We start from the raw sequence: 10,822 nt of genomic DNA, 5'->3' as shown, positions 1-10,822 counted from the left end.
TTGACATATAGTAACAAACACCAGTCAAACAGTGAGGCTAAGAGAGCAGAAGTGTCCGTTACTGTGAAGTCAAGCTGACAGAATGAGGACGAAACCTGGAATCGGCACGCTGAGACTAACGGCTGCAAGATTTCACTCAATCGATGCACCGATGGAAAACATGGACGAGAAATGAAGTCTCACATGAAACATAAATAAAAAAATTAAATGAGATAATTAGAGAATATTCAAAGGAATCTGTTTTATGTTTCACCTCTGAGCTCATTTCAACGTTTGAGGCCTGAAGAGGCTCAATTACGCATTAAGACATTATGCAAAACCAACAGAAAACTTCTTCTTTCACATTAAGTATTTGTAGTATTTAAAGTATTTAAAGTAGCTCCACCTGCAGCAGCTCCAACAGTAACACGCTGCTCTGACACTGAAGCTTCAGCATGAACAAACTGATAAAGTCACAGAGAATCAGACACAGGAGACATTTTACTGCACACACAGTACTTTTACTGCATGAAGCTGACTATACTAATGTACTCTTACTGCATTTTGTTGACACACACTTTGACGTAGGATTTTGAATGCAGGACTTTTACTTGTGGCTGATTATTTTTATAGTATTTGTACTTTTACTGAAGGGTGTGAAATCAGATTTGAAATGTGTTTCATGAACTCGTGTGTTTGAGTTTTTATGAGTATAATAAGTATCAGCAGCTGTCGGAGAAATGTTGCTGAGGTCAGGACTAAACCATCTCCAGCCTGCCATGAAGACTGTGACATGTGGCTGAAAGCTCTGGAAAATTTACCGTTTGTGGATATTCGTGCAAAGATTTGAAATCAGTTTCATTCAAGATGAATCGACATATTCAAACCCAAAACATCCCGTCAGTGTGATCACGGCCATCTTCCGACTGTAACACTGACGACACGCAGGGAAACACGCTGGTTCACCACATGAAATATTGGTTCTTTCATAAAGGTGCCTGATGTCAAACGTGTCAGTGAAGACAAATCTCTCCGGTGTGTAAATCAGCTTTATTAGCAGTCACAGATCAGCCTCTGCTGCTCTCTGCTGGTGGTGCTCTGCCCTCTGGTGGCAGCATCAGGAGCTGCACTCAGGCAGCCGGAGGGGCAGCAGGAGGTTTGGTGGCAGACACGTGACCTTCGTTCATGAAGGCATCCTCCTCTTTCTCACCGCTGCCTTCCTCCTTGACCTCCGTTTCTTTGACATCTGGTGAAGAGGAGCGATGAGGAGGAAGAGTTAGACATTATCACACGTTTCAGCATGTTTCAGTTTCTTACAAATACAGAAAATCAGGACAGCTGTGTGACTGCAGAGTTGATGTGTGATCATGTGACAGTTAAAAACAGTTTGAATTAACAATAAGAGCATCGTTTACACTAAATATGTTCTCTGGTCGAGGTGAAGCGTCCATGTTTGCTTTGCCTCAGAAACAAGTGATGATGACTGATTTTGCTGTTAAATTTCAATTTGCATAATTTGACATTCGGTGGTGCAGTTTAACTGAGGTCTCAGCGTGTGTGTTGTATCGAGAAACAACTGATGGACGAGTCAATTAACTACTCTGATAGACTCTTCAATAACTTGTGGGGTTCCCCAAGGATCAACTGTGGGGCCCCTGCTTTTCACCACAGCCTGCAGTTTCTGCAGCTCAACGGGATAAAACGGACATTTCAGTAAAGTGTCCCCTGTGTCCTCTTGTCTCTGGTCTCTGTAGATCATTGTGTCTCTGTGTCTGTTGTCCTCTTGTCTCTGGTCTCTGTAGATCATTGTGTCTCTGTGTCTGTTGTCCTCTTGTCTCTGGTCTTTAGATCATTGTGTCTCTGTGTCTGTTGTCCTCTTGTCTCTGGTCTCTGTAGATCATTGTGTCTCTGTGTCTGTTGTCCTCTTGTCTCTGGTCTCTTTAGATCATTGTGTCTCTGTGTCTGTTGTCCTCTTGTCTCTGGTCTCTGTAGATCATTGTGTCTCTGTGTCTCTGTCCTCTTGTCTCTGTAGATCATTGTGTCTCTGTGTCTCTGTCCTCTTGTCTCTGGTCTCTGTAGATCATTGTGTCTCTGTGTCTGTTGTCCTCTTGTCTCTGTAGATCATTGTGTCTCTGTGTCTCTGTCCTCTTGTCTCTGGTCTCTGTAGATCATTGTGTCCCTGTGTCTGTTGTCCTCTGGTCTCTGTAGATCATTGTGTCTCTGTGTCTGTTGTCCTCTTGTCTTTGGTCTCTGTAGATCATTGTGTCTCTGTGTCTCTGTCCTCTTGTCTCTGGTCTCTGTAGATCATTGTGTCCCTGTGTCTGTTGTCCTCTGGTCTCTGTAGATCATTGTGTCTCTGTGTCTGTTGTCCTCTTGTCTCTGGTCTGTTTAGATCATTGTGTCTCTGTGTCTCTGTCCTCTTGTCTCTGGTCTCTGTAGATCATTGTGTCTCTGTGTCTCTGTCCTCTTGTCTCTGGTCTCTGTAGATCATTGTGTCTCTGTGTCTGTTGTCCTCTTGTCTCTGTAGATCATTGTGTCTCCTCAGTCATGTCTCAGCAGGATGTTCCTGTTGGAGTCGGTTGAGGTTCATTTTAACTGTTTTAAAGGACAAACTAATGGTTTTTTTCATTCTGGAGAATAGTGACGAACGCTGACAGTACACACATACAGTACACAGTCACAGTCACAGTACATACGTTATACATGTATGAATACTTTAATCTGAAAAATCTAACAGTAACCAAACTTGAGTAAAAAGACTTCGTACCACACTTGTAGAGATGGCGAACTCTCTCAATGTCCGTCTTCGTCATCTTGACTCTCTGTCCCATGCCCTTCACGTTACCGAGGGGTACGATGGTGGGCAAACCGTTGGCTGAAAAAAAATCCCTGAAAGAGAAACGAAAACGTTCAGAAAATAAAGTTCAGAGGGAAAAAAAAAACCTTCACGTGTTTTGGACGGTTTACCTTCCGTAGTGCATGATCGAACCCACGTCATAGCCGAGGTTAAAGGTTTGTCCGTTCTGCTTTTTGAAGTTTCTCTCCATCCCTGAAACACATCTGTTACTTTCATTCAGAGCGTAAACATCCTGCTCATCATCATCATCATCATCATCTCGTCAGTCTAGACCAGGTCCAGACTGACGAGTTTCATTAAACCCTCCTCCCCTGCACTAAATCCTGTCTGAATGGGGCTTTTGAAACTCAAGATGTTTGCATTGATTTGGATTTTTCAATGAAGGAGATGAAAGATTCTGATTTTTTAACCAGTAAATTCAACTTTTGGGGGCAAAAAAAAAACCATCAGACACAAACTTATGAACAGTTTCACATGTCTTAAAACACAGTTAGATGATTTTTAGCCACGTTACCTTTCATGATGTTACTGGGAAGAACTGTGATGTACTGCTCGCGGTCTGTCCTCGTGTGTTCATGGTGGAAGCCCAGAGCGTGAAGGAGCTCATGGGCGATGTTACCCACGATGCACTGGGAGGCGACAAACACGGGCTGCTCACCGCCGATGAAGCCCACATATGAGGCACAGCTAGAAGGAGACGCTCAGTCACATAAACATTATGAGACATTAATGAGGCTGAAATTATCTGTCGATTGACGGAAAAATTATCTGCAACTATTTAAATAATCAACGCATTGATCGACCATTCAGGCTCCAGCTTCTCAGTTTGCTGCTTTCGTCATCTTATGTGCTTTTAATGAATCTTTTTGGACTGTTGAACAAACCCATTGGGGAAGTAACTAATAACTTTTACATGCCACAGTCTCCTGGTAATGGTGGATAAGCTACCTGAAGCAGGTAAACACGAGGATCCTGTGTCATGTAAACACCTGGTCCAGGTTTCTGATCAGTCTTTGCTGGAGCTGAAGATGGTGGCTGAGAAATCAAGACCCTGCTCACAAGTCATCATCCCCGATCTACCAGAAAGATCTGCATGATGCTCCCTCAACACTGGACTCTTGGGAAGACCAGAAGCTGCAGTGGATCCTTGAACCACACCACAGCCGATCACCCTGCTCTGTTCTTATCCAATCCATAATCAATACCCCACCGTACACGTCATCGATGATACCAACGATGAGTAAACTGATAGAGACAATAGTTATGGAGTCGCAGCCTGGCAGTCATTGTTCAGGGCAGCTGTGATAAGCTGTTTTCATACCCTTTGCTGGGCTGGAAGAGCAGGTAGTTTGTCTCAGAGGTTCTCTTGTGGAAGGACACACAGGTGTGTTCAGACACCATCGCCATGGCAGACAGGATGTCGTCTGTCCGACTCTCTGGAAACAAACAAATGCAGCTTCCAGTGAGCAGAGACATGAAGCAGTGACCCGACGGTGCAATCTGACGGTGCAGTGACCTGACGGTGCAGTGATCTGACGGTGCAGTGACCTGACGGTGCAGTGACCTGACGGTGCAGTGATCTGACGGTGCAGTGACCTGACGGTGCAGTGACCTGACGGTGCAGTGAACTGACGGTGCAGTGAACTGACGGTGCAGTGATCTGACGGTGCAGTGACCTGACGGTGCAGTGAACTGACGGTGCAGTGACCTGACGGTGCAGTGATCTGACGGTGCAGTGACCTGACGGTGCAGTGATCTGACGGTGCAGTGATCTGACGGTGCAGTGACCTGACGGTGCAGTGAACTGACGGTGCAGTGACCTGACGGTGCAGTGATCTGTTGCTTACCTAACTCCGGGCTGATGACGTACGGTATCTCCAGCGTCGGCCACGTGCTCTCCACGGCGTTCCTGTCGTTCTGTGGGGTCAAACATCAGCTTCATTTATAAAATGTAGCAAATAGATTCTGATTGTTAGTAATTGCAGCATTAAGCACCAACCAAATAATCATCCAGAATGTCTTTGTTCAATATGTTATATGACAAATGTTTGTCAGTTCTCAACAATGAAGCTTTCAACTCAATAACTGACGTTTTGTTTCTGTTGCTGTTTCATCTCTGGTGTTCAGCTGTCGTTCCGTTCTTGTTTCTGAATCTCAGAAGTCTGAACTTTGTATAACAATACGTTCGAACTCAGTTTCACTCACGGACAGAATCATGTCTCCCTCCAACACTGCGTGTTTGTCGGTCATCAGCTCTGTCACAAAGAGGCAAAGAAATAAAGAAAATATTAAAGACTTTCCAGCTTCTTCTCAACTGTAAACTCACAGAAATCTTAAATGTTTGCAGGATAAAATCCTGACTGTGTGTTCACCTTCTACAGTCTCTGGGTTCATATTTATATACTTCAGCAGCCTGGTGACCCAGTCGTCCTCATGTGCTGTAAAAACACACATTTGTACATTAAAGAAACACAAATCACACTGATGTCCAGTGTCAACACACTGATGGATCCAGGCTTAAATCAGAGCTTCACCTGCTCTGGCGTCCCGTATCGGACTGGAGGCGCCTGAAACACAGCAGATGAGAGAAAATCACACGTTTGCTTCTTCAGAGACTAAAATCAAACAGTGACACATGTTGATTTCTCACCATCTTTCAGGGATGAAGCAAACAGAAGTGCAGAGAGGAGCAGATGCAGCATGTTCTCACAGGTCAGGACAGACAGACTGACGCTTCCAGCTCCTTGTTATCACTTTAAGTCAAATCACCTGCGAGCTGCTGCCTCATTTACACCTGTGGAGCTCAGAGGAGGACACGTTTAAGGCGTCTCAGAGGGAAATATTCAGATTTTACTCCAATACATTCATTTCACAGCTGTGATTTCTTTGCAGATAAAGATTTTCATATAAAAAAAAACACATTATCCTTCTATTAATGATAGAATATAATATATTATTATGAATTAAAATGTCTGTCAGTGAATGAACTACATCAAATACACTCCACCTCAACCAGCTTCATCATTAAAATGCTGCAATAATAACTCTGTTGAAATGCTTTTGTCTTTTACTCAAATTAAAAATTACTGAAGTGAACAATCTGAGCACTTTGTCCACAACCAGTAGTGGGAAAAAAAAAAAAAAAAAAAAAAAAAAAAAGTGCATTCACTCAAGTGCTACACTCAGGTACAAATTTGAGGTATTTCTACTTCAGTTATACTTCTACTTGCTACATTTCAGAGGAAAATATTGTGTGTAGGACTGCAGAGCCTTTGATCCTTTCTGAATATAATAGTGTGTTAGTCTCATTAAGATCAATCACATCCTAGAAACTCTGAGATTATGCTTTGAATTATGAGCCTTACGCCGTCTTCAATGACTGTAGAGGCTTTAACTGTCTTACTGCAACCAAACTAATTTGAAACTTATAAGCAACTTAATATCTAAGTAATATTGAAATTTGAATACCACTAGTTTATGGGATTTAAATGTTGTATTTTATAGCGTGGATATTTATTTAGATATGAATTCATGTGTTTTGTAAATGTAGAAACTAGTTTTCTCTTTGTTTGTGGTTGTTTGACATCCTGATGATGAGCCTATGTTATTTTAGTTTGTCTGTATGTACCTGAATTTAATGTTAATATGTGTCGTAGACTCACAGACAGATCGTCCAGATTTTCTTCAGAAATTATTGATTGAATGTTTCTTCTTCAGCGGATCGAGTTCAACCTTTATGTTTGTCATGAGTGTGATTGTTACTCCACACAGCAGGTGGCGGTATGCAGCTTTTCTGATGGTCTATGATCCACCAGTAAACACAAAGAAGAAGAAGAAGAAGACGAGCCGCGGCGTAGAAGAAGACTGAACACTTCCGGCAAAAATACAAACACATGGGCTGAACGTCTGTCCGGTAATGTTTGAGATTACGTTGATGTTTTTAAACGACGTGTTTTGTAGAAGAAGACGATCTTTAACCGCCAACAGTCTAATTATTGGAAAACGTTGTTAATCCTTAAAAACTAAGTCACGCTCCGTGTTTAGCTAGCTGCTAGCGCACATGCTAACACTTTTCAAAGTTGTTTTTTTAGTAGTTTTTTCGGAGGATTTCTTGTAACGATGTTTAAAATGTTAGTCAGACGCAACAATTCAGATGATTTCAGCAACGTTTTTTTTTTCCGCCAAATTTACCATCAACATTTCAGCAGCCTTATTTAAACTAACAGTCTAAATGAGCCTCCTACGAGGTATTAGCTTTGCCGCACTGCTGTCAGCTGATTCACCTTTTCTTTAACTTCAGCCAGAAGCCATGACGAGGTGGGCGAGAGCCAATAACATCCATAAACACAAGCCAGCAGAGGCCACGCCATGGAGTCAGCTGAGAGCAGGAGGAGGTCGGCCCGGCAGCTCAGGTGGCCCCTCGGGTGGCCCTTCAGGTGCCAAACATGGAGCTCAGAGGGACCATCTAAGAGGGACTCAGCCCGGAGGATCAGCCGTGAAGAAACCCAACCGTAAGAAGAAGGACTACGTGGACGAGGACGTGAACGGCTTCATGGAGTATCTCCAGCAGACCGGACAGCCGCTGCCCAAAGGAGACCGAGGAGGGAGGGAGGAGGAACGGGAGCTCAGGGAGGAGGTGGAGACGGCCCTGAAAAAGGACAGAAGAAGAGAGGACAGAAGGATAAAGAGGCAGAAAAACAAGAAGAGCAACATGGTGAGTTTTCCAAACCACGTCCCAGATACTGAACCAGAGCCTGGATTCATAAAGCCACTGGTCCTAACCGCTCCCTCTCCTTGTTTCCTCTGTTTCCTCCATCTCCTCTCTCTCATTGTTTCCTTGTTTCCTTCCTCTCCTCTCTCTCCTTGTGTCCTCTCTCTCCTTGTTTCCTCCCTCTCCTTGTTTCCTCCCTCTCCTCTCTCTCCTTGTTTCCTCCCTCTCCTCTCTCTCCTTGTGTCCTCTCTCTCCTTGTTTCCTCCCTCTCCTCTCTCTCCTTGTGTCCTCTCTCTCCTTGTTTCCTCCCTCTCCTCTCTCTCATTGTTTCCTCCCTCTCCTTGTTTCCTTCCTCTCCTCTCTCTCCTTGTTTCCTTCCTCTCCTCTCTCTCCTTGTTTCCTCCCTCTCCTTGTTTGCTTCCCTCCTCCAGCTGTGTTTTAACTGCAGGAAACCTGGTCACGGTCTGGCCGACTGTCCGGAGGCCGACCGAGACGAGGAGATGGGCCGAGGCATCTGTTACCGCTGCGGCTCCACCGAACATGAGATCCAGAAGTGCCGAGCGAAGGTGGACCCGGCTGTGGGTGAGGACGGCGTGGAGGCTCACAGCTGGACCTCTGTGACAGATGACTGTTCAACGCTGCTGTAATCATAACCTTTATTAAAATGGTGTTTCTCTCAGGTGATTTCCCGTTTGCCAAGTGCTTCATCTGTGGACAGACTGGACACTTGTCTCGGTCCTGCCCAGATAATCCCAAAGGACTTTATGCACAAGGTACAAACTGAGACGCTCGCTGGCCTGTAAGCTGATTAATTTTACCCTCGTTAAATGAATTTAATGATCTTTTCTTCGCCTGCAGGAGGTTCCTGTCGCGTTTGTGGTTCAGTGGAACATTTTCAGAAGGATTGTCCAGAACATCAGGCCGCAAGTGAGTCTCTGCTCCGTCCTCAGGAGCCGTCCTCCGTCCTCCACGTCAGGCTCTCTGCTGTGTTTTAAGGTGGAGGAGCTCCACCTCACCTGGAAGTTTTACTTTTTAAAAGGCTTATTAATGCTGTCTCATTACACAGCAAAGATCACCTGATGCTAATTGGTTAAAAGTTAGTTTACTGTCAGCAGCGTCGGAGCAGCCGGAGCCGTCACTCCTCTGAACTCCTCCCTGCACCTCCTCATCTTTCATTTCTCTCCTTCCAGCTCACTCTGTCACAGTTCCCTGGTTGTCCAACAACATGAGCGCCGACCACGAGGAAGTCCACGTTCCTGTGAAGAAAGCCAAGCCCAAACAGACTAAAGTGGTGGTTTTCTGATCAGCTGCTGATCGATCGATCGATCGATCGGACTGTTGATCGGCAGCTCACTCTGGACTCCAACAGACGGACTGATTAACGTTCAGTGAAGCTTTTCTTCAGACACGTTCTGGTTCTTTGTGTTTATTTGATAAAGATCGTTTTAATAAAGTGTTTCCAGTCTGATTTTGTTCTGGCAGCATTTAAAGCCTGAAGCAGTTTTCTTTAGCAGCGCCTCAATTAATTAAATTAATTAATTAATCATGAAGACCTTAACGAGAAACACTGAAGAACACGAAGCAGCGTTGCTTCAAACAGTCATTCAGATTTAACGTGCTGTGTTTCCATCAGACGGAGGTTTTTCATGATTTGGGTACAAATCTCTAATTAGTCATGAAGAAAAAAACTGTGAGCCTCTTCATCAGATCTTCATCACACTAAGACCAGGAGAGACCACGTCAGTCCAGTCCTCAGATCTCTTCAGTGGTTTCCTGTGTGACCATAAACTCCCAGTTCTTCTAACTCAGATCTGTTAACGGTTTGTCTTTTCTTAGTTAAATATGGGACTTTATTCATATCTTACACGGTGATTTCATTCCACTCTTTGATTTCTATCATTATACTTGATTCATTTTGTTTTGCTCTTTTTTTAAATCTTCTTCATGTCTTTCTGCCTTCCTAAAGCATCCTGAGTTTCCTCTTTGAACTCGCCTTTAAAGCAGTTGTAATGTGACGCCTCAACCACTGGGGGGCAGCACCGGTTCAGGCTGAGCTGCTCTGCTGCGGAGTGTCTGCTGCTGGTGTGAAGGTCATCCTGCTGCTCAGTTACTGATGGAGAGACGCCGTCATGCAAAGAGGACACACTTACAAACACACGTTCTGCTGTCTGGACGCATCATGGCTGCCGTCCACGACGCCAACGTTAGAAGATAAAACCTCGGTTCATGGCTGTCACCTGTGTGCTGCTGGATGCTTACAAACTTCACAGACGTAGAAATTCAAAACCATGAAAGAGCTCAAATATGTTTCCAGACAGACATGTTCCCTCTTAGTTTATGTTATTTTACATTGAATTCGCTCCATTTCTCTCCATGTTGACACTCGTGGACATGTTTTTTTGCAGTAATCATATTCATCATTTCTAGTTCTGGTTTTCATGTCGTGTTCATTCAGACCTGATCATGTTTTAGTCTTTAAAGGACGTTTCAGGGCTGCCAGGTGGATTTCCTGCTGCTGGATGTGATGAAAAATGTGATAATATTATTGATGTTTTAACATCTTAAACAGCTGAGAGCAGAGTCTGAAGTGACCGATCAATGAGGCTGTCGACACCCCGACTTCATTAAAGAACTGATTCTCAAACACACTGAGTCAGCAGCTAAAGCGTGGGAGGCTGAGACACACACACACACACACACACACACACACACACACACACACACCCTGCAGCTCTCACAGATGAGTTCCTTCAGCTTCACTCCAGATATTTTCCGACAAGATGAAACTGGTTGTTTTCTGGGACACAGAGCAGAGATCCGTGTGTGTGTGTGTGTGTGTGTGTGTGTGTGTGTGTGTGTGTGTGTGTGTTCTCCTGCAGAGCTGTAAAAAGGTCTGACATCACCGATGATGCAACAGGTTTCTTGGATCTTTCTGGCTCTTTGAAAACCAACCAGTGTCCACAGCAGAAGGACAGACGGCGACGCCGTCGGTGCTGGACTGAGCTGTAATGTGGATTTCCAGATCATGGATCAGGCTTCTGTAGATCCTCGTGGCACCTGGTGCAGTCAGACCTAAAAGTATGATACACAGTAAAGTATCTGAGCGTCAAGTCAATTTGTCCTTTGATTCTCGAGTCAGATCAGGAAAAACTCCCAAAAATTCCTCAGAAACTTCCAGAAGAGCAACAGAGGAGAGATCCAGGCCTGTGCTGACACTCACTTCTCCCATTGGCCTGAACAGACTCAGCTTTGAGTCCCTGTTCTGAGGCTGGAAC

General features: G+C 44.5%; 2 protein-coding genes across 2 annotated transcripts; one reads left to right on the top strand and one right to left on the bottom strand.

The window, feature by feature from the left end:
- Window positions 1-1,011: 1,011 nt before the first annotated feature.
- LOC143338046 (low choriolytic enzyme) lies at window positions 1,012-7,484 on the bottom strand. The gene is made up of 11 exons (XM_076758172.1): window positions 7,120-7,484; window positions 5,487-5,630; window positions 5,371-5,403; window positions 5,209-5,274; window positions 5,042-5,091; window positions 4,684-4,753; window positions 4,158-4,272; window positions 3,351-3,523; window positions 2,947-3,028; window positions 2,747-2,868; window positions 1,012-1,225 (listed from the first exon to the last, which is right to left on the bottom strand). The coding sequence occupies exons 2-11, from the start codon at window positions 5,536-5,538 to the stop codon at window positions 1,110-1,112; spliced, it is 879 nt and encodes a 292-aa protein (XP_076614287.1). The 5' UTR covers window positions 5,539-5,630; window positions 7,120-7,484; the 3' UTR covers window positions 1,012-1,109.
- zcchc9 (zinc finger, CCHC domain containing 9) lies at window positions 7,146-9,034 on the top strand. Its single transcript, XM_076758173.1, has 5 exons — window positions 7,146-7,550; window positions 7,979-8,129; window positions 8,228-8,320; window positions 8,406-8,474; window positions 8,738-9,034. The coding sequence occupies exons 1-5, from the start codon at window positions 7,146-7,148 to the stop codon at window positions 8,848-8,850; spliced, it is 831 nt and encodes a 276-aa protein (XP_076614288.1). The 3' UTR covers window positions 8,851-9,034.
- The last annotated feature ends 1,788 nt before the right edge of the window (window positions 9,035-10,822 follow it).

Source organism: Chaetodon auriga, chromosome 19, assembly GCF_051107435.1.
Source record: "Chaetodon auriga isolate fChaAug3 chromosome 19, fChaAug3.hap1, whole genome shotgun sequence".
Taxonomy (NCBI): Eukaryota; Metazoa; Chordata; class Actinopteri; order Chaetodontiformes; family Chaetodontidae; genus Chaetodon; species Chaetodon auriga.
This window is presented reverse-complemented; position numbering and strand designations above follow the sequence as displayed.